The 26,785-nt window shown below is 37.4% G+C and overlaps 2 protein-coding genes across 7 annotated transcripts in view; one reads left to right on the forward strand and one right to left on the reverse strand.

The window, feature by feature from the left end:
* LOC136345412 (nuclear receptor-binding factor 2-like) overlaps positions 1 to 26,785 on the reverse strand; it is a 37,000-nt gene that overhangs the window by 7,486 nt on the left and 2,729 nt on the right. For 2 of the 3 annotated variants that reach the window (XR_010733137.1, XR_010733136.1), the window contains 4 exons: positions 1,860 to 2,119; positions 495 to 693; positions 334 to 440; positions 17 to 207 (listed from right to left, as the gene is read on the reverse strand). The gene's annotated coding sequence lies outside the window, so the exon portion shown is untranslated. Of the gene's footprint in view, positions 1 to 16; positions 208 to 333; positions 441 to 494; positions 694 to 1,859; positions 2,120 to 5,595; positions 5,709 to 26,785 lie in introns of all 3 variants that reach the window. The other variant, XR_010733138.1, reaches the window with a different exon arrangement.
* Positions 2,211 to 26,203, forward strand: hdly (hadley). Of its 4 annotated transcripts, none has more exons than XM_066293694.1 (4): positions 2,211 to 2,340; positions 20,580 to 20,742; positions 23,977 to 24,250; positions 24,302 to 26,203. In XM_066293694.1, the coding sequence occupies exons 2-4, from the start codon at positions 20,584 to 20,586 to the stop codon at positions 24,640 to 24,642; spliced, it is 774 nt and encodes a 257-aa protein (XP_066149791.1). In that variant the 5' UTR covers positions 2,211 to 2,340; positions 20,580 to 20,583; the 3' UTR covers positions 24,643 to 26,203. The 4 variants fall into 4 exon arrangements, with proteins under 4 accessions (XP_066149791.1, XP_066149790.1, XP_066149794.1 ...); XM_066293693.1 differs by having other exon boundaries at positions 2,274 to 2,383; XM_066293697.1 differs by lacking the exon at positions 2,211 to 2,340 and adding an exon at positions 14,219 to 14,443 and having other exon boundaries at positions 24,070 to 24,250.

Here is a 26,785-nt window from a genome sequence, read left to right on the forward strand (position 1 = left end):
TTAAAAAAACAATTACCCAAAAAATCCGGTTTAGTACCGGCAGCTTTGCCTTCGTTTCGGTGTCCCCTAGGAAAACGACTTTGGCTATACGTCCACCTCGTGACACACCTCCATGTAGTCGGGATGCAGCATGATGTCTTTAATCATGTCCTTTAGCATGGGATACCGGATGACCATTGGATACATCTTCACGTTCGTGTACTCGATCTGAAATTCCACATTAATGTATGCGCAGCAAATGAGCCATTAACCGGGTCATTAGGTCATCGCCGGATTATCTGGCGATTCAGTAATTGATCATCGTTTGTGTGTAAAATATGTGGTAAAACTAACCTTTAATTGACGTATAAGGTTCCGGAGCCCTGAATACTTCTTTATGAGCCTGTAGAGATCGTTGGTCATTTGGGTGTTTTCTGCGTCGATTTGTGATGTCGTCATATCTGATAAATTGAATAAGAAGCAAAATTGTATGTGAACATACGAAAAAGGATTACTTTCTAGCCTCTCTATCCTCTCTTTCTTGTCTATGACCTCCTCAGCTAACTTTGTGGACGTCTTGACGCTTTCCCCAGATTTTTGTGTTTTCTCCATGATGGAGCAGGCCCGCAGCACGAAGGCGGGCACGGTTTCCTGTTTCTCCTGCTTTGGGATGTCCACCAACGTCCAGTATTGGGTCTCTAATCGAATTACGTCCTAATTAAAGGGCTTTTATGATTATTTTTATTGATCATCTTCGGACACGTGATGATGATTGATGAGAACTACGCCTATCGAATTTATATTGAAAAATAGAGGAGCAATTTAGGAAAAAAAGCATATTGGGGGCATTGAGGAAACAGCAGTGCTCTAGCGGTTTTATTTCCCTGTAGTAGTGGCTTGACGCGGTGCAGTGTCTCTTACTGGAAAGGTGAAATTTTGAATCTCCAATTTCAAGTTTGCACCTGTCGAACAAAACCGCACACGGAATTAAGGTTCAAGTATTGCTGCGCATGATCGCTGCAAAGTACTTGAATGAGTCCATTGAGTCTTTATGGGATTTCAATGGTAGGGTCAGATTCGCTTTTTCCACGCCACATTTTTGTTTTTACTTGACAATCGATAATTTGCAAATTCTCGATTTAAGTATAAACATGTCTACGTCTATGAAATTAGCGTTGAAAATAGAGCAAATACGGAACTATTTAAGACAAAATTAGTATTTATTATAAGACTCTAGTGGCAGCGCCAATTTTTATCTCACTCCTAACAATTAAATTCTAACTTTCGTGGCTTAGATAACGCGTAGCTTAGAAATTCTCAATTAGAGAATAATGAGAGCTCCGCCTATGGGATTTTCAGCTGCAAATAGGGGAATTGTGATTTCTAGATAAGACTTTTTCGTTGTGGAATAAAGGTAGCTACATCACTAGAGTTTTTCGAAATAGGTGACGCTGAGACTGTCATTTAGGTGATAATATTATGGCTACTGATGGTAGCACTTACCTATAAATCAATTACTGAACAACTAACATTAAAATTTTACTTTTGGATATTTCTTTACTGCTAAAATCCGGTGTTTTTGTTAACAATTTTTGGTAGTTTTGACTCGTTTAAGACCCAAGGCCCAAGGTAGTTTGTATTCGGGCGGCGTCGACTGAAATTAACTCGAAAGTCGTTAGGCCCCATCCAGAATTAGTCGGTCCATATTTCAGCCTTCGGAGCAATGCAAATTCGGGACCCTTCTAATCATTTTAGTCGTAGGAACGTATCAAACTTTTCAATTAAAGTAAGTGGATGAGGCCCAAGATTTAATTTAGAAAGGGAACAATCCAAATTCTAATGGGTTTCATTGTTGTCGGTTTTCGACTTATTCCAACTACCTTAATCATGGTCTTCAGCAAGGAGTATCTCTGGAACACGTTGTGGACATGCTTGCTTTCGTTATATTTGGTCATGAGGCCTACCAAGGCTTTCTTGGCCGTGTCATAGGACTCGTCCATTCTCACCCTCACCGCCCTCAGTCGCTCATTGGTTTCGATCACCTCTTCTTTGGTGGCTCCGCTGGTCGTACCCTCGTCTTTCACATCCTGAACAATACGGCGCACGCTCTGCGTGAATTTACCCACCAGATTGGTGGAACCTGCAAAGAAACTTGGAACCTTATTTAAAACCCACATCATTAGCACCTAAACTCGGGTCCTCATTAGCATAAACAATGTCATTGATTGGCCGGTTTGGTTACGTGCAAAGTTCGTGTAAACGGACCATCGTTAGTGGTTTTTCGTTCCACGTTGTTTTCGTCGTCTACTGGGTATTCCGATAGCAGTTGTAAATAAGAGTGGGTACCAGGAATTTTAAGCGGTAGGTATCAAAATACCATGTAGTGTGCGTTTGTTTGGAATCGGTAAGTGTTATTTATTTTAATAGTTATAAAACTAAGAATTCGAGAATTGCTTTGCCACCTATTGGTCGTTGGCGAATAAAGTTCTTCCTTGTGTATTTTTCTGTAACAAATCGGTGATATCATCCCGATGAGACTAAACACGATTAAAAACTTTATCATTTTCTTTGTTTTTGCTCGTAAATAATATGTATTATCATCATTATACGACTATGTCCTTCCAGTTTTTAATTATACTTAAAATGTTGCTAGTTCTGCTGTTGAATAACCAACCTTTATTGCTATAATTTACCTGCTTTATGGCATGAAAATTTATGATTGCGTTTCCTCGTTAAGCGGAAGTTCCAAATTCATTATAGAATTAGCGTTCAGTTTATTACTTTAATGTCGCCTTCATGACGAATAATCATAACACGGATTAAATTCTGTATGCATATACGAAATTTCATATTTTATTTTATTATCTTAAAATAAAGAATGTTCACGTACACTTAAGTTGAATGGCGTCAGCATTGGAAATTTCCAGGCCCCGTGTAGGATCTCCGCTTAAATTGGGAAAAAGTTCGAATTGTGAGTATCACCAGTCCATTTCATTCACACTTAATGCGTAAAACGGCGAGAAGCACCCCCAAAGCTCATTCCCTGTCAACCTGTCATAGTTGTCATTAGTTATCCTTACTCGATGTGGTGGATTTGATGTGAAAATTCGCGTATCTCAGCAAAATAATTGCAAAATTTTGTGTTTTAAGACTGTTTTTCCGAGTTTTATACGCAACATTAATAAATTCCGATTTATGGTTACCGAAATTCACCAGAAAGGTGAAGTTTAGTCGCTCTAGAAGCCAGAATTCCTGTTTCAAAATCTGACTCCTCTGACGCTCCACGATCGTACGTTTTGGATTGTTCCTAAAATTTTTAGGTCCGGTTTTTCAAACTCGCGGCAACTTTACCTACAAGGTAATTTCCATAAAAGCGACGAAATTAAAGCAGTGCATTCGTCAATTTCTCCATTTTCAGGAACGTTATCTTGTTGGCTGAGACACAAGAAATTTTAACCTCCGGGCGTTAAGGATAGTCTACGATAATAGAATTACGATATTTGGCCATTTTAATGATACGAAAATATGAATAAATTTCAACTCTTTTCCTAATACTTCTGGGAAATATTATAAATATACATAAATAATAACCTACGGATAAGGTCGATCTTTCGCAATAGGTCGAAGGTGAAGAATTTTAGTTAGCAATGAAAATCGCGTAAAAGGTCAAAATGATTTTGCTGCGCACTTACGCTGCGTCCCACGTGCTATTTCAGTACTGACTGATTTGCTGAACTTGATTAATCAGATTATGAACATTTACTTTGATTAAAACATTTTTGAATGATAATTGTTAGCTATTTAGACCTTATTTCTACCACTTATATAATTTTCATGTTACTCCAATTTTGAAATTGTTTTTTTTTTCTATAGAGTCCGTTTCCATCCCATATCCGTTCTGTAACAATGCCGGGAATTGTTGTATATACAAATGGACCCGTATGTGCCTATGAATTGCGTGCGCGTGTATATTTGTCCCTTCGATTTATTTTAGTATTTTATTAATTTGGGAAGTGCGAGGAAATTTTGAGAAACAATGCAAATACGCCACTGTGTTTTGGAAATGTTCAATTGACTTAAAGAGCATGTTGTCAATTGGTGGATGTTGAGTTTGTGGACACCCCGAGGAACAAAAAATGCCAGTTGTCCTTAAGAAGATTGACACGCCATTATCAACGTACATTCGGAGCTTTTGATGTTTTTTCTAGTTTGAAAAACACCCTTTCGAAGTTAGTAAAAACACAGGTATACACAAAACACAATATTCAACCAACAATTACTTAAATTAAATACACAAAAAGGATGTAATGCGCTAATAACTTAGTGTATTTTATTGAGTGACGTAAATGTTCATTATGTTTTGAAAAATTTTGCATTTAATTACAATAAACGTAATAGCAAGGAGAACAAGAATAAAATCAACGTGAGAAAACCTGTTAAAAAAATGTTGCGATACGCAAGTGGCGCATGTATTGAATCTTGAGTGCTGCGAGCAGGTTAGTGTTCATGGCAGTGATCGGCATAAAATTGCTTTGCACCGAAGCTCATTTACCCGTAGGTTCGCCACTGTCCTTTTCAAAAAAATTTGAGGGCTATTCCAACAGAGACATAAACTGATTTTAAATCTCTAGAAATTGTCTGAAATACGATCAGTAAGGTCGCTTAAGGCTGAAAATATTTCAGACCGTTTTCGATGATTCGGAATTGGTTTCCCTTCCTGCTGAAACAAAGCTGTTATAAACCTATTGAAAGTTACTGATTATCGACGAGATGATAATGATTAAACTTTGTGTGCAGTATTTACTATAATCAAACACACTTAATCACGACTACACTGCTCAAAATTATCTACGGAATAAGGACAATTGTCGACAAATCCTCATATTGGAAAATGGGCTAATCTGTTATTCACAGATGAGTCTCGGTTGGGATTTCGACCTGATATCCAAACGTATTTGGCGCGAAACAGGATATGGAGGATAGGATGAAAGAGGCATTTTCAGGAAGTCCATAATAATGGGGTAAGTTCCATGATAGCATAGGGTGGTATCACATTGCATCATCGAACCGAGCTCGTTTGTTTGTCAGAAATGCCGAACCAAGTGCGGTACCAAGTCTACGTGTTCGAATCTGTTGTCCTTCCTTTTTTTATACGCTGTTGTCTTAGAAGTCTTCTATATGCAAGACAATGTTACATGTTACTACTGCGCGTTGGTTCAAGGACAACAATGTAACTTTTATGAATTGGCCATGACAATCACCCGACTTGATTCCCATTGAGCACGTATGGGACATGCTGCAAAGGCAACTCTATCCGCTTACGGCGCGTGTTTATGACAATTTGGCTTTTTAGAACATCCTCGGGGAGCAGCTTTACCACAAGACGTTATAGATAGGGTAATTTTGAGCATGCCAAGACGTTGCCGTGTTGTTATTTATGCTTTTGGTGGTAACACGAGGTATTGGAGAAATTTTATGTGAATTTATTATCAATGAACGTCATTATATAAAGATCACAGCCAAAAGAATGGATGGTCCTTAGATTCTTTTGAGCAGTGTATTTATATACATACAGCTAGCTCTCCGTACATTACAACACTAACACACTTAACTTACGGGCTGGGGGACGCTCATTGGCCGTTCTGCGAAGTGACATGTTATTGATGGTTTTTGGTAGTTTTGTAGTGGTGTGTGGTGTTCTCTAGGTGTGACTCAGTGTCGGTGTGGGTCTAGAAAAATTAATTTTTTTAGAAACTTATTTTCTACAATGAAGTGAAACGTAGGCACAGAAGCTTCAACGTGATAAAAGCGGGTGTGAGCAAACCCGCCTAAGTCTATTTATCCATCTAACTACCTTCACACCAGCTACCTTGGTATTTTTGAATGTAAACAAAAGCCAATTAACTTCAGTGCAGAAGTGTGAATAATTGGAATTTCAATGGTAACAATAGCACTTAACTGATGGTCCACCCCGTTGTCAAGATTGGAACAATGAAGAATAAATATTTTTATCTGGTATTAATAAGTAACATAAAAATCTATTTGTTGAGCATTGTTAATGGGAAAACTGCCCAGTAATCCTTCCGACTGTTTATTAGATGCCTGTTAATCAGGATTTAATTATGACTAATTGAATCAAACGTGTACTCCTTATATTACAGCACAGCTTGAAGTAAGGCATATTACTTATTGAGTCATCAGGAATCATTGCTGGCGTAACTGTCGGTTAAGTTTCATTTTTCTTTGAAAATCCTTTCCAAGATCTTTTATTTAACTCTTCGGCTTAAACATTGTCCTTTATTATACTGGTACAAATAGAGGTCTGCAGGACACAAAGACTAACAACTGATACCCTTCACAATGGCGATTAATTTACAGGACAAGCAAGGGTGTCATAGCGTGATAAGTCAATAATAGATTACACGGACGTGCCTTTGAATGAAAATTAATACTGCGCCTCCTCCTCGTATCAGACATATTATTTGTAGGACAAACAAAAAGCATGGCGGTACGTATTTTGCTCTATACTCCATCAGACTGCCAACACCCTCTTTAAACCACTTAATGTTCTCAATTGCGACTTCATCTCAATAGTATAAGTTGGTCCATATTAAAAAAAAAATCGATAGAGGCTCAAACTCAAGGCAAAAGTTGAGGATTGTAAATGTACCGCACAACGAGAACAATTTTAATCAGTATTTCGTCAGTGCTGGTCGGCGTTGGTCAGCATGTCATATGCATTGGAAATTAGTTAGTCGGACAGAGAAGGAATTTTGCATAAATTTAAAAGTAAATCAAGTGCCGGTTTAATTAATTATAGCTTGCAATGATTCAAATACGGATGGCTCTGCTATTACATTGTTATATTTAGCGCATTTCTTGACGGGTTGGAAAAAGAATTGGGCTTTGCTGTGTTAAGAAAAGATGAATTCAGAGCAATAGCGAATTGTCCACCGCAGTCTTACATGAGTAGGCAGGGCCGGCATCGGCAAATTTGGCGCTCTGGTAAAAAAAATTTATGACCGCACCCTTTCTCCTCAGAAAAACGCCGATCAGGAAAGTCCGCCGCTCTTCTTCGTCTGTAACGCAACATTGTCTCAGTCCTCTTCTCCCCCTGCCCTATCAGACCGTTACTGCAGTAGGCGTCACATGGGAAAAACGTTTAATTATGAATTTAACCAAATTTTGTAATGAGAAACATCGTAAGAAATGAAATTCAAATAAAAAAAAAAGAATAAAAATAAATGACTATCTATAATTGTCAAATTACAACTTTTTATCAAAAAGTTTAAAATTTACCGTAATTTTTCGAAATTTGAAAAATCCACGAAGGAAATAGTTTTCTTTCAATTTTCCAGTTTTCCTAGCGGCTTTCTTGCATTTTTGCAATGCGGGGTTATTCAAAACGGTCAGCACTCTTATAAGAATGAATTTATTACTCAAAGTTTAATTGTTTAAATTAATATTTGTTTTATTCATTTACATTGTTCTCATTTAACGTCAATTCTTACCACATGTTCCGCTTTCAGCCTATATTTGTTCTGCAAATTACCGTATACAGGATGTCTCAGATTCATTGTTGCAATCATCAATTTGACAACTCCTGTAAATAGAAGGACAATATCCATACAATCCTCGTAGGGCACATTTAAAGTTGCACGAGGCACAATAATTTTGGCATGCGGGATACATCTTGTTTTTTCAAACGGTACCCCCTGAATTTTGTCAACTTTCCAAATTCTGTTTTAATTCTAGACACTTTTCATATAAGGTGCATATGGTCTTCAGTCAACGTTTCATTAATTATAACAATGTTTCAACAAATTTCTGAATTTACTCATTGCTCCACTCTCCTATTACGTTTCCTTGAGTAAGCGGCATCTAGATGGTGGTATACTTGCCCATAATTCTAAATGGGTTACAGAATATTTGGAAGCAACGCATGGAAATGAGTTAACAACGATCAGTAGACCCATGAACTGGCCAGCCCGCAGCTCAGATTTGACGCCACTTGGCTTTTTCTTGTCCGGCTATCTGCTGATAGGAAGATATTGTCTATTTTTAATCACTTTAAAATTTAAGTTTACAGACGAGGATAAGAACGGCTCGTGCCCACATTCCCTCTGCTATGGTTAAGGCCTCTGAGTCAAGGGAGTTTAATAGGAGAATGGAAGAATTTTTCATTTGTAATGGAGAACATTTCGAACCATATTTGTAAATAGCCATCTAGTCCACCTAATTCTAAATAAATTCAGAATTTAGTTGAAACATTGTGAGCATAAGCAATATATTCTTGATTGCGGATAATACGTATCTTATATGAAGTATTTAGAATTGAAATGGAAATTGGAAAATTGACAAGCATTCAGGGAGTCTCATTTCAAAAAGCAAAATTAGAACCGTAACTCACTTCTAACGCACCTCGTATACAAAAATTATTCTTCAAAGAGCTCTCAATACTAATTGCTCCACCTTCTGTATGAGTATTTTCTCTCTATCAACAGAGGTTGTCAAAATAGTGGCTGTAACATTGAATCTGGGACACCCGTACACAGTATCCTGTTGCGTACGGGTACACACATACATGTCCTTTCTGTTTGCATACCGCTAGTCTTATCAACCGTACACTATCAAATTGTATGTAAAGTGTATGGAACGAATATGGGATGGAAACAGAATGTATATACTGAGAATCATCCTTTAATCTGGTGGAGAAATGGGGACAAACGCCACCGCAACAATTTTATTGTTTTGTTTCTAAAGCCTATTTGGCAGAAATTCGCAAACCAACCAACGAACAATGAAATTTGATAACTACTAGTGTTATTATAGCAAAATCGGATTTATAGCAACACCCAACGGAGCAAGAGGCCAAGAAGAATATTCAAATTCGTATTTTTATTAGGCTAACGAACACAGAAATAGTTATTTACGAATATCAGTCTAATATAGTTTCATTACGTACAAATAGCCATTATGAAGCCTTCTCCAAGCAAATATCATTTACAGGCCAACCAAATTTCAAAACCCACAAGAGGGCCATTAAAATATTGAAAACTATGTGAAGCTCAAATTATCTTATCAATAGTTAATAAACAATCTCTTCAAGAACAAAACGAAAATTTGTTGATTTGTGGAGAAAATACACCTCACCGAGATTTACGTAACTGATACGTTTAATGCTCGGCAAAAATTTTCAGTAAAATAAGTAAATTTTAATTAACCGGTTCGGGTTAGTTTAGGTTGAGTAACACTTGCATAGAGGAATTTAACAAGGAAAGCTGCACGAAGCTCCTATTGAGCTCAAAAAGGCCCCGTGGTGCAATTGAAGGGTACCTGGGGGCAGTGATGGAGATAAACACGGAGGAAGAGTGCATGCGCCAGCAACAGCGCAGATATGCTGATTATAGCTGATTGAACGATAATTCATCTTAAAATTCTCTATTATTCCCTGATCCAATGGCTGATATAAAGCAGTTGTATTTGGTGGTAATGAAACGATTTTAATGTTCTGCTGATTGAGATGCCTCGGATGAGAAGCGGCATTGTCAGTAAATAATAAAACGTTCCGTTTTTCCCTAGCCATTCTGTCGTGATGTTACTGGTTAAGATTTGTTGTCGGAATTACCACGTGACAGGCAAAATACGCATGTCCAGCTTCTTAAAACAACGAAGTCTGGCTGATTTCCCGATGGCTAAAAGCTTTTCCTTGTCACCCGCCATATTTGCACAGCGTAAAATGGCGAGCCGTTCTTCGGTCATTTTTCCACCGGCACATTTTTCACCTTTTAACGCAAATGTTTTTTCAGATAATGTCCGAAAGTAAAGTCCAGTCTCGTCAGCGCTGTAGATGTTCCTTGGCACGTAGTTTTTTAGTAATACCGAGATATCGTTCTCGAGAACCTCCACGTCGGCATTGACAATGGCAGCCTCTTCGCAAATTGAACGCAATGTATTGTTGTATTGAATCAGAAATTTTTCCAACCATCCAGAAGAAGCACCGTAATCCTGGAACCCCACTTTTTTCTGCAAGTTCTTTCGCCTTCGATCGAATTACAGGTCCTGATATAGGACTTTTCGGAGCTTTAACAAACCATTCATAAGTCGGTTTAGTTCAGTAGTAGTCGGTCAGTGTTAAGCGACTTAGCTTTGAAGAACGATCTCTTCTGCTTCGAGTTAAATGATGTACAACTGTTTAATAGTTATATCCTCTTGTTAATTAGTTAGCTTGCCTGGGTTTTTCCTATATTAAATCGAGCCGCCAAATTACGTGCACTGAGTTTTTCTCCATCGTAAACTTCCACTACATGCACCTTTCCCTTTAGAGTTAACATGCACACTTTTTTTGGGGCCATTGCTACCTTACGAACACTATAAACACACAACGAGAAACATTGCCGCACAAATTAATGCCTTGTTGGGGGTTCGATCCCCGATTATTCGAAATGCCGCCCTTGTAGGTTGTTTTTTCACTGATTGCACAGCATCAGATTCGTAAATCCTTAATTATTGGCATCGCACATTTTGGAAAATTGTTATGAGCGGCCAGAACACCTGCAGCATCCAGGAAGAAACCCGAAAGTCCCAACGATTGTGCCTTATCGGGCAAAAATAAATGAGGTATGATTAAAGCACCGCTGAATATTCAATTATACGTGAACTGCCGGGAAAGGATATCGCTGAAAAAACTCTTCGTAAATAAACTCTCTTATCGGAGAGTAACGGTTATTCGTTTATGAGAGAAGAAATATAAAAAGGGAATTAAATTCAGTATCCGTGTCCGTTTAATAGAGAGTCTGCTTAATACAAAAATATTTATTAGAATCTTTTGAGAAAAAGAGTTCAGAAAACTGTCCGATTATAAGGGAGGTTCGCTTATCGGAGATGTCCGCCAAGGGAGATTTTACTGTATACGTAACACAAGGCGTGTTAAAGAACGCTTTCAGGAAGTGTTTGGAGAGCAGAGTAGTCGGATGCAATATTCTGGCCCCCTAGTTCACCCGATTTGACTCCGTTGGATTTTTTTAATTTTTTTTTTTTAACAGCCGTTTATAAACAAAACCCCTCTCGCAATTTCGGTCATCTCGTGAATGAGTTTTAAACATGAGTCCGCACGCGATCAAGAATTTAATGACGCAGGATACTAGAAGCACAACACTTTGTATTGTACGCGATGGAACACACACGGGAACACATATATTTTTTTTCCTAGCAGCCGCCCATTAGGGACATCTTTGTAGCATTATGTCGGACGTTAAATCGTAAATCAAGCTTCCATGAAAATGTGGTCAATTTTTTTGTATTGTTCTATAGCAACAATAATTATTGTCGAACGTATTTTCGCCTTTCTCTCCTAAGTATATAAATGTGATCATGAGTAATTAATATCGGCTTGGATTCATAATAGCTATTTAGTACATGATGTAACCATTTTATTCTGATATATGTTTATAACTGTATTTGTGTGATAAAAATACTACAACGAGTTACCCTGAATGCTCGCTTTCTAATCTAGATCAATTTTCCGTTAAAGAGTGTGCGGCCTCTTCAATGTATATGAAAGATTCACGGTTCAAGGGTGGAGAGAAACGACACAATTCTCAAAGCACTTCTTTATCCCCCGTGATCCAGCAGTGGAATCCCGATACAACCCGGTATCCATACACAGAACACATCCCTTCTTCGCGAGAGAACCGATAGGATGGAAGGGTTGTCCACCCCTTTTCCCACGGGTACTGAACACCTAAACATCCATCTCACCTACGCTAAGGGGATTTGTAACCAACCGTCTCTTCCCATGCTAATCTGGGGAAGAACTTGGTACCAAAAGCCTGTATCACTTCCAGATAATGCCAATTAACGATCTTAACATAAACGAGAAGTGCGAGGGGATTCATGACAGCCCTTTTACCATTTTCTCGCACTTATCTTGGGAGGAATTTAGCGCCAGAACTCCGTGACATTTTCAGATAATTGATCAATAGTTTCAATATGGGCAAGGAATGCTCACATATACAGGGTGTCCAAGCGAACATTGAATATAGGAGATTAACATGGGAAATTGGTTTTTATTTTTTTGCGCCTGTACGGATTATCCAATTGAAAAATTTTTATATGGAGGTCATAGTATGCAAGACCGGCTATCTTTCAGTATTTTTTTCAGTCTTCTAGTTACAGCCGTTTTGGCTCAAAACGCCTCCAAAATTCAAAAATTTGAATGTCCCGCGTAACCGTTCGGCGCCATGATTGGTCAGAATTAATGTCAAAACACAATGTCGCCAACAACGTAAGCGTAAACACCCCATTTCAAATTAATTTTCCCTTTTTGCTGATTTCTAACTTATTTAAGAATTAATTCAGGGAAAAATCAATGGAAAACCTGAGGATAATTATTATGTGGTCTGCTTTGATGTCCCTACGGTAAATACGCAAGTTTCTTATTACCCCATAATGATAACACAAAGACCTAACCTAACCTTTTATCTCACTTACTAGACAGAATCTTCGCGGGCAATTTTAAATTTAATTCAAAACAAAACTTGCGTATTTACCGTAGGGACATCAAAGCAGACCACATAATAATTATCCTCAGGTTTTCCATTGATTTTTCCCTGAATTAATTCTTAAATAAGTTAGAAATCAGCAAAAAGGGAAAATTAATTTGAAATGGGGTGTTTACGCTTACGTTGTTGGCGACATTGTGTTTTGACATTAATTCTGACCAATCATGGCGCCGAACGGTTACGCGGGACATTCAAATTTTTGAATTTTGGAGGCGTTTTGAGCCAAAACGGCTGTAACTAGAAGACTGAAAAAAATACTGAAAGATAGCCGGTCTTGCATACTATGACCTCCATATAAAAATTTTTCAATTGGATAATCCGTACAGGCGCAAAAAAATAAAAACCAATTTCCCATGTTAATCTCCTATATTCAATGTTCGCTTGGACACCCTGTATATTTCGCATTTTCTTCAAGAATATTTATTTATTGCAGATTTAATTAATAAATATTCATTCTCCTTTATCAATAACTATGTACTGTGATATAATAGAGTTGTCGTTACAAGATTGCCGACCGATTTGAGTATCTTGGAAATAGGGAGAATGAAACGTCGCCCGGGAAACTAGAATATTGAAATTTCGATTGAAGGTGAGAAATAAAAAAAAAATTAACCTCCACCTAATTTGAACCAACCCGAACGGAGAGAAACGCTGCCGGACTGAGCTGAGCTCTATGGCGAACCGCTCAATTCACGTTGTCGTCACTATATCCACTTTTTGAGCTGCGAAAAAAGCGCATTGAAAAGATCGCTCCTAAATTAACGAAAAATTGAAATTTTGCTCAGAGCGGCACCGCACCTGAGCTGATTTCTATTGTGCGCCGCCTGATTCACGTTAAGATATCAAAACTCGCAGATTTTCCAGTGTTGATATTCCCGTAAGAGGATGCATTCGATGATGATGATGATGATGATGATAATATGCAAACTTGATTAACATCAACCAAAGCATCGCATCTAATAATTTCAACGGAATCGTTATTTGCAGTTTCACATCAGACGGGTGGTGATTCGTATCTCCGATGAAAAGTAGGTGGTAGTACCGAACCACTATCGCCGCTCGACAAAACATGCCGAAACCTAGAAATTCAATTAAAAGCGACCTTGCACTTTTCTTGCGCTCCCGTGAAGGGGACTTTCTGTCCCATTGTCTAATTGACAACGTGTAACTTTGTTCTACGTCTCCATTCAAGTCAAAACTATTGAAATCAGCCACACAAAAGTTGGAATTGTGCATTTTGCGATAAACGCATTCAACAGGGGGAACTTTCTTGGTCGGTCGCTATCAGTGTGTTTTGTCGGGCCCGTAAATGACCAAATTTAAATTTATAACGAGAGCGAAGAAGCGCCGATGGTCAAATGATGATTTAGAAGATTTTCACTAGAGGAGATGCCGTCACTAGAAATTTTCCGTTCGAGCACACCAAACACCATAAAACCGTACATTCATTAATGTTTCAATGAGTCACATTTCAAAAATTCTAGTTTACTCAGTCTAATATATATATATATAGGCCTCGTTAAGATATCAGTATACAATAACAAATTATGACGCAATTTGACGGTGGTTCAAATTAATTCTGTCGCCCCCGATCACAGAGGGGGGTAGATTCAGGAAGTAGTCTCTTCTATACGATTCCTAAGTATTTGCATGCTTCTCGTGGAATATAATGACGGAGAGAAAATTTTCGATTCTGGGGCCCGACCGTGACGTGGACTTTAATCAGCGCTTATTGCGTTGAACGAACTGAACCATTGTTAAATGGGTATTTATGGGTGGCGGATGCTTAGGAGACGTTATTCTACATCGGAAGTTCTCTCGCGCTGCAGTAAACGTCATCTGGCGACCATTCAAGTTTTTTTTTTATTAGTGACTGAATAAGGAAGTGAGAAGAAGAAAATGTAAGTAGCAGATTAAAAAAAAATAAATAAATAAAAAAATAAAAAAAAACAGAAATATAGAGTAACTTGAAGATTGAAGGGGATGTTTGATTAGTTTTCAATTGCAACTGTGCTCGTAGAGAGGCAAATAGAAAATTGTTTGTTTGTTTTAATAACGACTAACTCCAATCAAATTGCATTAAGTGGGGCCGAAGGTCCTTATTATCCACTCAATTTGGCTCTGGTTTGTTGTTTTAAGGGGCTTCATTTACTTTTAATGTGGTTGAATTAAATTGAACTTCAACCCAGTTGCCATGGAAACGGGGAATCTCACCAATTCCCTATTATTCGACTGTTTTAATAGATTTCCACCAAGTTTTTTTTTCTTTTTTTTTTGCTGTAGAGATTAGAACTTTGTCGAATTGCAAACTGTGGAAAATAAGTTTTTAATTCCTGAAACAACCTACTTGCACCACTAAAATAGCAAAAAGCCGAAGAAAAAAATTTATTTTTTATAACGGAATTGCAGTGCCGGCACCGAATTTTTTCCTTTTTAATTATATGCACAGATTTTTTGTTCCCTCGATTTTCGATACTTTTATAAGTCGTAGTTTGTCTATGTCTCTCGATAAGTTTTTACAGTCAAAACTAGCGAAAACAAATCACTTGCCAGCCTATTCTGCCATAAGTGGAGCTGTGCGTTTCTATAACATAGAATACTTCAATATGCTCTGTACTATGTTTTTCGTATTTCGGATATAGTCTCGCATCTTCCTTCTTGACAAACAGGGACGTATCGTGATTAAGTTAATTTCCATAAGTATTACTAATTAATAGCGTATATTATGCAGGATTTTTTTTTGGTGTGATCGTCATTGCTATCTCCGAATCCGTGAGAATTACCACTACCGCTAAATTACACAAAACTGGCCCCTTGCGGAGCTGATTAAGAAAACCGCTACAAGGTTGCCACAGTTTTTAGCAGTTTCCTAGATATTTAGAAAAATATGAAAACGGTCCAAAACTTCAATCCCTTGTATTTCGTAAACTGTTTGTGACGGAGAAGAAGTTTAAATTACAAAGCTTCACTACTTTTCACTCTGTACAAAACGATATACCGAATGTCATTGTACAGCTTTTAATAATTAAGTAATCGTCGTCGACTTCGTTGTTTTAAATACGGACCTGGAATTTTTATTTCAGACTTCGAAAGTGCTTTTTATTTCTGGCACACCAATCTATAATTTATTTACATTTATTAACGTTCCAACCCGAATAATTTATCACCAGACTATTTTCTATTTACCTTTCTAAACCACAATACATACTAAGTTGCTATGGAAACGATTTTCTAACAACTTCGACAATTTATTTGTCACATAAAGTTGATCTTAGACTTATTTTCGTCTTTTATTATTTATTACCGAGCTGACTCCATGAATAAAGTAAGTTGCAATAATGCTATTTTTATTTTATTATTTATCGGTATTGTTCTATTTCTTTATATTTTATTAGAAACGACGAAAAAGTTCATACGTTAGTTGTGTGTCTGCGAACTTTTCGTAACGCTAAAAATGTGTTGGAATGACATCAGAGCTTGTACCTAGAGAGCAGGTTTCTCACATCAAAAATCTTCGCCAAATCGGGATGAAACTTACATAGTTACGGCCCTTTTTTTAAACAAAGAAAGGCTTTTCGTTTATCTTTTGATAATTGCAAGAAATTACTCATTTTTTCAATTAAATTTAATTAAAAAAATAACAAATTTCGGCACTTTTTTGAAGAATTCGAAGACCTTTAAAATAATGCATCACTTGAACCATGTTCCCTACTAAAAACGGAACTAAAAGAAAAACCAAAAAGGTGCTTCATCTACGAAGTTGTCTATCGGGGGTGGGAACTTTTTTCATTCATCTTCTTTCCCCTCTATTCTAGGGTCCACATGTCTCAGTTTTTTAACTTTAATTTCCACTTAGAGAAATCAAGGAGGGGGCAAATTTTTAACAATACACCCGGAATTTCAATGCGTAAAACCTAAATTAGGCCGCTTTGCTCTAGTTGTGCTGCCATCTATAGGGGTGTTTGAGTACCTTAAGCGGGTATTTAAAACGTCTGCTTAAAGAGTTTTAAACACCTGCTTAAGTAGAGTCGCGGTTCTTTAACAAATGGTTTGGTCGCCATTACGAATATATGCAAGTTATTTAAGTGGAACAGTCAGCCAAAATTTTACATAAATTTTTTAATAATGTATCACAATGAGAGGTCGCATTCAGTAATAAAACTGAATTGCGTACAGTGAATGAGTGGGTGGGCACACATTAACAGGGTCGCCGCCCTGGTGGCAGCTGAACTGGCGGAAGAGGTTGTGTTTAACATTATCTTTCGTCAAATAGCTTTCAGATCTTTGTAAGAACATAAATAAACTATAAACAAGATATGGTAAAAATAATAATTAAAGTAGTGTTACGTAGACGTGTATAACGCAGAAACATAACGGGTACGTTGCAAAATTTGTCGATAGTCAAGTTATGAAAATAAACATCTCCAAATTCTCTTTGTTTACTTTACTGGATGAATATTTAAAATGCTGAAACATTGTTGATCCACAATCACTATTTTTCCCGGGACCACTACAGCTTTCGTCCAGAAACATAAATATCGACCCATAATGGGTACTCGTCCGCTTGAAATTATTTCGAGTCCCTTTGCAAATTCGATTTTTTCAAATTTCCCGGGGATTCTCAGACTCATTTCGAGATCTGATTTTAAATTCACAATTTTACATGAACGAAACCTGACGGTTGTCCGCGCCGTTGTCCTAAACAGCTGTTGTTCAGGAAGTTGAGATGGAATCCGCAAGACGAATTGTTGTTTGTGGACGACTAAGGCAACTCTAGTAAGGTAAAGCTCGGTTGTGTTACCGCGCAAACGAGGATTAACTTATCTGATGCAAATAGAGCTAAATCCTTTATCGAGAATTTTAGCTGACACGGATTCGAAAATGCCTACAGTTCAGACAGGAAGCTTGCCAGACACCCGATAGAACGTTTAGGAACTCCACCTTGATGTTCTGACGATTTTGAATTCCGTGAATGTTTCCAATTCGACTTGAGACATTCTAAATTACGATTTTTAAAATCAGTGACGCGCCCGCTCGGTTGCACCAGTGGCGTATGGTTGAAATGCCCGATAATTAGAATGTAACTTATAATGAAAACACTTCCAAGGGCGATGGTATTCTGCAGAATAATAAAAAAGTGTTAATAGACCCATAGTCGTAAACTCACCATTTACAGTATACAAGGTGGCAAAATTTCACGTTTTCCTCATATTTTGCGTTTTTCGCGCGAATGACTTGAGTTAAACTTTTGAAATTTCATACATCTACTTTCTTTAAGACTAGAGATACAGAAAAATGTCAAAATCGTCGGTAGCCGCATACAGGACGTTATGTTATTTTGGGTCGTGCACTATTTTATGCTTTTTTGGAACATTCTGTATGGATTCTGATTTACAACTTCCTGTCACTTGCGGTCTAATTGGATATAGCTGTCTATTTGTTTATTTTAAATGGGACCCCCAGCATATTATTTCGTTTTTAGATGCTGCGTAATATTTTCGACACATTTTCTGTTTAATCTCTTATACCTAGCCTCAACCATTTTTGAGATATTTAACCTTGAATTAAAACATCTCTTCGTAATGACCAATTTTAAAATTACACATCTTCGCAGTTATTAAAGACACAATCTCCATATTTTGCAGAATGTCAATACAGAATTTTAAGTTTACATTTTTGTTACTTATATGGCTTAGTATTTTACAGGGTGTCCAAAATTCAGCTCCGAATATTCACATTTTTCGAGTCGCCGAAGTCTACTTTCTCAAATGGGACACTGTGTAACTTTGGACGGTATCAACTAGAAAATGTAATTCTCCAACGAACTGTATCAGAGTTTCCTATATTTAATTTAAACCACTTTCGAAATAATTAAATTTTATGTGAAAGTAGTAGTACAAATTTATTCTAGTAAGTTTTTACCCTTCACGTAGATGATCATGGAAAAATAAATAAGGCATTGTTCTATCATAAATGAGAGTTATTTAAAAAATTTACCAGAATAAACGTGTACTACTATACTGCCACTAGTATCACAGAATGAAACAATTATTTCGAAAATAGTTTGGAATTGACATGGGTAACCCTGATACAGGGTGATAGAGAATTACATTCTCTACTTGATACTGCTTAAAGTTGTAGAACTTTTTATTTTAAAAAATTGACTTTTGCCACTTCAAAAATATTAGCGTTTGGAGCTTAATTTTGGACACTCTGTATGGCACTAAGGCATATAAATAGCAACAATGTAAACCTAAGAGTATGTATCGGCATTCTGCGAAATATAAAGATTTCATTTTGTATTATATAAATGCGGAAATATGCAGTTTTAAAATTGATAATTACAGAGGCACGTTTTTAATTCAAAGTCGAATATCTCAAAAACGATAAGAGCTAATTAAAGTACATTATACATAAAATGTGTCCGGAACATTACGTAGAATCTAAAAATAAAATAATATACTGGAGGTCGCATTTGAAATACGAAAGTTGACAACTATTTCCGGTTAAACCGGAAGTGACGGAAAATTGAAAATATTAAAAAAAAAATAGTTCCCGTCGAAGTTAACTGAACTTAAAATTTTCGAATTTTTATCACTTGTAAATCCTGGTGAACTTTTAACGGGCGGGCTGGGCGAACAACCCTGTATATTCCGGTCCGTTATCTAGGAAGGCATAGCTGAATTTCAGCCGTTTTATTAATTTTGTTATGTTTTTAGACGTTTTTCATTTTCATAAATTCCACCTGAGACATGCGTGAGACAAACGCAAGATGTGAGAAAATCTGTGAAACTACGCCGCCCCGTATATAGAAAATGGTGCGTTTTAGTCCACGGGTCAATTAGCATTTTTTAATTATTTTGCAGGGTACCACTACAGCCTCCTGAACTATTTCCACGATGTTATGCTCCACCCTGTATATCAGTCACTGACGTGATTTGTTCCGATTACACAATCTTTCTAGATCATTTAAACAAGTACCACTAGTACTCTTCGTGTAAACAGTCTTTGCTTAAAAGCGTCTTACTTATATATTTCTAGATATGTGTAGGTTCTATCAAAATTATATCAATATTTGAACTACTTGCAACGATCTTCGTCGAAGTCAATGGAGCTCGCGTACTTCTTCAACGATCTGGTACAGTTACTTATTCGTAACAAGTAAACCTATGTAGTTTCAAGTATTATTCCTTATAAAGATACCAGGTTAGTAGTTAAAGGTTTAACTCCAATAAATATAATTCCCCAGAAATTCCGGGTCATGACCTTCTTTTGGAGTGTTATGAGAGAGTTGGTACCGTTAATAGAAGAACCCTGTTTTTCCTCCGCAAATATTACCTTCTCTCGAAGAGCCTTTGCGCCATTTCAAAGACAATTTGTGTCGGCTTGCCGAAGAACTTGCTCCTCTTTCAATCGTGATCTTAGACTTTTGCATAGTGCCCCTTTGACTTTGATCATGTGGGAACCCACTCCTTTGACCGGTGAATTCTTAATATTGCGATCTTTGACCATTGCTTAACGAGGCAAAGACTGCTGCTAATAAGCAAAAGTGCAGGCCTTTATTAAGAGCAATTACACATTCTTTTGCAACAAGGCTTTGTAGGTACTTTTACTGAAACTGACCCCGATTTAATTTGATTTGTTGAACATTCAGAAGGACCATTTTATAAAAATGTATCAGTTTAAGCATGACATTACGCAGACCGTCCCCTTGAGGCTCGCATGCATTATGTAGGTCAAAGATCAAGGGATAGAGTGACCACAGCAATTGGCCCTAAGGGACTAATTCCGCTAAAACGATTATTCTCATACCCCACCAATTAAAATATGACTTTATTTTTGACCCTCGCATTGTAAGGTGCACTCGCAGACGTCTCTTTGTCCGCATGGCAATAAGATAGTGGGAAAAAAAACCCTTACGACCTCGAGGAGTCTTTATTATGAGCGAATTTCCATTGCGCCCCTATTTCGCAGTCACAGCCAGAATTCATTTTTTTTTTTTTCATTTGTAAGAGGTTTCTTTTGCAATTATTGCAGGAAGATGTTTTTGAAGTGCCTGACAGTGGTCTCCTTCCACTTAATGGCTCTGCAGGACGTGAATGGCTTGGACAAGGGTGGAAGCAGGGTGCGGAAGAGAAGCTACTACCCTTGGGCAGTACCCGTTGCCTTCAACTCGATTTCCGTTTACGATGCCGCAAAAGTACGTAAAATTAATCACTCAGCCCAGATGTTTCCTGATTGCGCTAATAAACGGGCTGGGAGAAATAATCGTTTAAAATTTAAGCCAAACGCTCCCAGGATAATCGACGTTATTAACGGTGACTGGCTTAAGCGTGTGACAATTTGTAATTTTTGCAGTTAAAACTGTTGAAAAGAGCACGTTTAATGCTCCCGACTGTTGGTGAATCAGTGAGCTACAATGCGAAATGGTTGTCAGAACATAAAATCAGGACAAACCTAGTTAGAACTGTTTATAAAGCTTATAAAATGCAGCGTTAAAAGCATGTCAGGAAAATGGCAATGTTGCGCTTAACTTTTGTTTTCGTGCACCTCAGACTTGAACGGATGATGAGCATTGAGATTTCTTTAAGCAACGTTGCCGCGTAGAACCGAAGATCTAAAGCTTCAAAGATTCATAGATTTACATTTTTCAGTCTTGAAGCAACGACGAAATTAACGTTGTCAAATTAATTAAAACGCATTTGAAACGCCGCTGGTTTACACGAAACTTCGGTGGCTAAATTCGGAAGTTCGAAAATGAGTAAAAACAGCTTTTTTGTACAACTCGCTCGGAAACTTTATCAAATTGTCAGTCATCTAACACGGCACTCATATACGGAGTGTTTGAAAAAGACGCGGCCATATTTAACGCGATGATTACCCAGGTCATTTTATGAAAACAAGTTCCTATAAACGTAAGTCCGAAAATGTATCGTTTCCAAGACACGGGGTTTTGAATTTGTATTTTAAATGTAGATTTTTGAAAAATAATTTAAATGTCGTTTAACTGAGAGGCAGCAAGCGACATTCATGTCATTGATTTTTAAACACATTTAGCATGTTAGTGAAAAAAACAGTTATTTTTAATCGAATCGTTGGCAAATATTCCTAAAAACTTTGAAAATATTTCTGTATGATAAATGGACATGCAACGAAACTGTTTTTGCTTTTATCTCGTAAACGAAGCAAGACACGACGAAAATTCAACACATAAAATTGTATTTTTAGTTACTTTTTCCCAAAACAATATTGAAATTTAATTAATGTCAATGGCGTATATTGTCTCGTCAATAAATTTGGTCAAGCCCCCCCCGCTAACGTCACTGGACTTAATCATTTCAATCTAGTTAGGTCCAAATCAGCTTCTTATTACTGCAAACAACTACCAATAAAAAAAAAATCGGTGAAAAATATTAGAACTATTTTTCAAAAACCGTTATTTAAAAATATTCAACACCCTGTATCTTGGAAACGATACACTTCGAGACCTATGTCTATAGGAACTTTTTCCATAAAAGGACCTGAGAAATTACTCCCTTAAATATTGCCGCCTTTTTAAACACCCTGTATACGTACTTTTCAGGGAAGACAGATTGAACTTTTGGCTTTTGAATGGATATAACCCCATTGAAGCAACTGAGTTTATTTATGCGTAATAAAATCCCAAACATCGTAACTCGCTGACATAAATTTTCTTGCAAAATTTGAAAGTGTAAAAGTTTACTAAATTTCCACATTGCGGGAACCCTACTGATCTAAATGAAAATCTCGGAAAAAGAACAAATGGTGAACTTTTTAATGGGAATGCCCATTGGCGTAGATCAGTTTGTTTTAACATAATAAGAATCCAAAATAGGTACAGGGCGAACCTTAAGTAGGGGTTTTTCTTTTTAACATGATATAGACTTCGAGAACTAAGCAAAGTCTTTATGTAACATTTTTTCGGAATCTCATAGACAACCGGAACATGCGCGTATGAAAGTTTGAATAAATAACAAAACCTTCGATCACTATTCAGTCCGGGACTGGCTACAGAAGGTGTTCGAAATTGTCGCCGTTGGTTTAATTTACATAAACTGTTGCTCGCCTTATCCTCGACTCTGTACATGTTGCTAGAAGAGATCTTTTTCCTCGAAATATTTCTGCGGCGTTTCCAAACTGTCCGCGCAACGCGCTGCCACTGTGTCAATATTAGTCGTGAACATCAAACTTTTCATGTAACATCACAGATAAAAATCACATGGATTTAGGTCTGGCGATCTCGCGAGTCATGTTATTGATCCATTGCGAGGTGTCCGCGTGTCGAAAAGTGGTTTTTAAAAAATCCCGGACTTTTTTTAAACTTTTTTTCATATGCGCATATTACGATTGTTTTAGAGATTTTGAAAAAAGATTTCATAAAGACTTTGTTTAGTTTTTTGAGGTCTGGCTTGGTCTGGTGTATATTGTGCTAAATTCAAAACCCCTACATAAGATTCGCCTTGTGTAATGTAGTACTTAAAGAATGCATGTAATAATGTCGCAATTTTTTAAGTGAATTCAAGGATGAGAAGGGGCAACGCTGCGCCGCTCATTTGTTTCTAAAAATGAACGCAGGATTTTCACAAAAAGATATTCCAATGTTCTCCTTAGCAAATTTCGAATTTATAGAATATTCTCAGAGAATTCCGTAAAAATGACATATGTTTCACGATCTTGTAAATGATGGAATTGTTATTACGGGTCATTTTGACGTCATTTCCTATGGTTGGCGGTTGATAGGTATGTGTAGCAGTGTTACATTGCCACATTTGTGTGCGTGTGGCATTTACCATTGGTGAACCGTATTTAACCAGAATTTCATGCCAAACAGAAAAATTTAATGGCACCCAAAGCGGGCATTTGCACACATTTTTAACTATGGAAATTTCCATATAAGTTCAAACAAACCACTCCAAAACATAATTTGTAACAAATTAGTTCTTTTTGGCCTGTAGGACGAATTTTGGGGAATTTGTTAAGCAGAAATTTGAAATGTTTTGTAGCCGCTTCTATTGAAGGCATATTAAAATTTGATTAGCTCCCATGTGTCGCTCTCTAAATTCCTACCCCTAAATATCAAATAGTTGGCCTGGAAGGGCGTAATTTTCTCGTAGTTATGTGTGAGCGGTTTTATTCCCCCTTTCAACTCGGTTTCGTTTCACCTTTTCGTCGAGAAAAATCGATGAGTCGAGGAAGATCGATGAAACATGAGTTTTAGATTATTCCGCTTTTATGTTAAAATAAATAAAATCAACGAAACTATTGTTTGACTTAATTAAAGCGAATAATGACATCATTTATTCCTCGCTTAAGCGAACAATCTCCAGTCATTCGGCAGAGGTGAAAGGTCATTAGGAAGTCGTGAGATCCTTGTAATAAGAAACTAAAAAACAACCTTTGTGTCATATTTTAGTATTTCAAACCTGCTTCACATTCAATTTCACCCCCTTACTACATTCCTGTCTATGGAGCAGTGGGGGGCAGCTACATCTTCTACCCTCCTCAGCAAATCTATACGAATCCCGGTGTTCCTGTCGACAACCCCGGCGAAAACAAAGACTACAAGGCGCCTAATTATTTGCCTCCAAATGAGGAGATGATCGCAAACCGGTTCGGAGATTATTTTAACGAAGCCCCCATTTGGGGAACCAGCAAACCCTTCATGGTGCAAATGCCTTTAAGTGGAGGTAAGGATGTATTTGTATAATCGATTCGTCCTAACTATATAGCAATATTAGGGCAACAAAAAGAATATTCTTCTTCGGTGATTCCTACGCGGCGTCCTGAAGCTTCAGCCCCTCCCCGGCCACAGCTAGTCCATGGAGCCACACAAGGAGATGCGCGACAAAACAGTTCACCCACCCCACAACCACCATCAGGTCCCAGCAACTGTGTATGGGCGATTGTTTCGTGCTGCTCGGCCACCTCGCCCACCGCCACACCCCACAACTGTTTCGAGCAAAGGGGCTGTCCCGGACCCTTTTGGGGCAACAGCCCTTGCAGCGGGGAGTTTGCGAAGGCTGCTATTGCAACAGCTTTGGATTATTATGACAGGAACAGTGCTGCTGCTGAGATATGACTTAGCGACAGACGAGAGGAAAGAGATCTGTGATGGTTATTGTTGGATTCGTTTCGAGACTGTGATGGACTTTTTGCACTGTATTGATGGTTAAGACAAGTCTTCAGTTGTTGTAACGTCAAGTTCCTTATTAATAGATGTTAAGATGCAATAGTAATAAGGAATACAGGACATCCGGTTCTGGAGGTCAACCGTGGAGATATTTTATTATTGCAACTTATCCTCTCGCCCGCAATCCGACGTTTCGTTTTTCCACAATCATCTTCAACTTTGTTCTTATGTTCAGGATAGTTCAGTTTAGGTGAAGCTTGACGTAGCCACTGTTCGTGGCCACGTAAAGGTCCATTTGACGAAAAGTAGAAAAATAAAGTTTTTTCCATATTCTCTTGTACCCGTCCTGCTACGACAAACCGAGCTTCGACAACCCTGAATAGACAAACATTGTAACTTATGTGTTTGAATAAGTTTTGAAAGGATTTTAATATATATTTTTTTACGCAAATAATTAAGTGCGTTTTACATCATCATAAAACTTAATTTGTTACCTGCGCCAGTGACCTAAATTCGAGCCACTGTACTTTTCATGTTCAGTCGGAAATTACAGCTCGACCTTCGTTTTTAGCGTGGCCCAGAGATCATCGATATGACGCGTAAATGAAATTCAATTGCTTTTAATCTTCAAAGCGTTTCAGAGCCCAATTCGGCAAAAATGCAAGAAAAATGTCTAGACAATACACAAAACTTCTTTTTTTTGAGAAATGTGATGATAAGATTATCTTCTTAAATGTATTTTAAGTGAAAAGATACACATTATGCTTCAGTGTTTCCAAAAAATGATTCGAATTTTTAGTATAAGAATCTGCATTTTCTGTTAGTGGATTTAAGATATTTGCAAAAATCTACACAATGGACGTGCGGGTAGGTTCAGGTTTGTTCGGGTTTTGAATTTGCCTCTCTAATGTCTCTATGGGCTGTATTCAATTTAGTACAATTCCCATCATTGAAAAGGTCCTCGACTCTTTTTCGCTTTGTTATTTCCGTGGTAATCCTTGCAAAAAAGTTTTTTTTAATTTCCACCAAACTACCAGATTGAACTTTAACGCGCGACAGACCGTTGGAATCAGAAAAAAAAAACGAAAAACTCTAAAATGTAAAAGTTCAAGATGGCGCCTAAAAGAATAAAGAATGTTGATGATGGTTGACGAAAACCGAAACGTCGAATTTCATGTAGGGCATCGCCACATCGTGGAAGAAGAAAAACTGCAATGCTGAAGCGTCAATCAATTTGAATTGCCTGGCGAAATAAGCCGGCAAAAATTAAAAGTTTTTCAAAACTATCAGTTTTTTTTTCAAACAACATCCGAAAGTAAACTTTTTTTTCAAATCTTTAAACGGCATATTCTTCAACTTCAACTTTGCCCCAATTGAACTGAAGTTGTATCCTTAACGATTACCGACTTCTCCATGGTTGAGCTCCAGAAACGAACACCCTGAATCATTAAAATAAAATTATAAATCGTTTAAAATTGAACGATTTGTATATTGCCAAATTAGTCACATATTCAAGGATTTCTCTTTCAGTCTACCTTCCCTCGATTCCTTTAATTCGACGTTTCAATCGGCGTGTGAACCAATGTTAGAGTACTGGAAATCGTCGCTTTTATCTGGTTTATTTTGCGGTAATAAAAGACGATCCGAAAAGTTTCGAATTCGTAGCGTAATTTGTCGGGTGCCAAAAGGCGTAAAATCACAAAAAAAAACTTATGTTCAGCAACGATAACGAAATATAATAAAGTGGCTAATTTACTGCCACCTTATCTTGGAGGGATAAATAAGACACAAGACAGTGATATTTAATAGGACATTATGCACGCTGAAACGGGGAACCAAGATTTCGGAATTTAAATGCAAACGCACAGTCTGTTTTGTATGTTCAAAATATTTGAATCGGCGGCGCTTGGAGCATTTTTCGAAAAATCAAAATGACGTCACATTTTAAAAGCAATTGCTGCAAAATCAAAATTACGGCGACCACAGATATTGATCTTATGCGGAGTTCAGTCATCACGTGCGTGCGGCAAAACGGTTGCCTAAAGCTACATCTGCGTTAGCCTGATCAGTTATAAAATATCATAATTTAACA

The sequence above is a fragment of the Euwallacea fornicatus genome, chromosome 19, assembly GCF_040115645.1.
Source record: "Euwallacea fornicatus isolate EFF26 chromosome 19, ASM4011564v1, whole genome shotgun sequence".
Classification (NCBI taxonomy): Eukaryota; Metazoa; Arthropoda; class Insecta; order Coleoptera; family Curculionidae; genus Euwallacea; species Euwallacea fornicatus.

Coding starts and splice junctions, on each gene's coding strand:
- hdly (XM_066293692.1), top strand. Junction 20,743..23,976: donor CCGTTTACGATGCCGCAAAA/GTACGTAAAATT, acceptor GTCATATTTTAG/TATTTCAAACCTGCTTCACA. Junction 24,251..24,301: donor GCAAATGCCTTTAAGTGGAG/GTAAGGATGTAT, acceptor TAGCAATATTAG/GGCAACAAAAAGAATATTCT.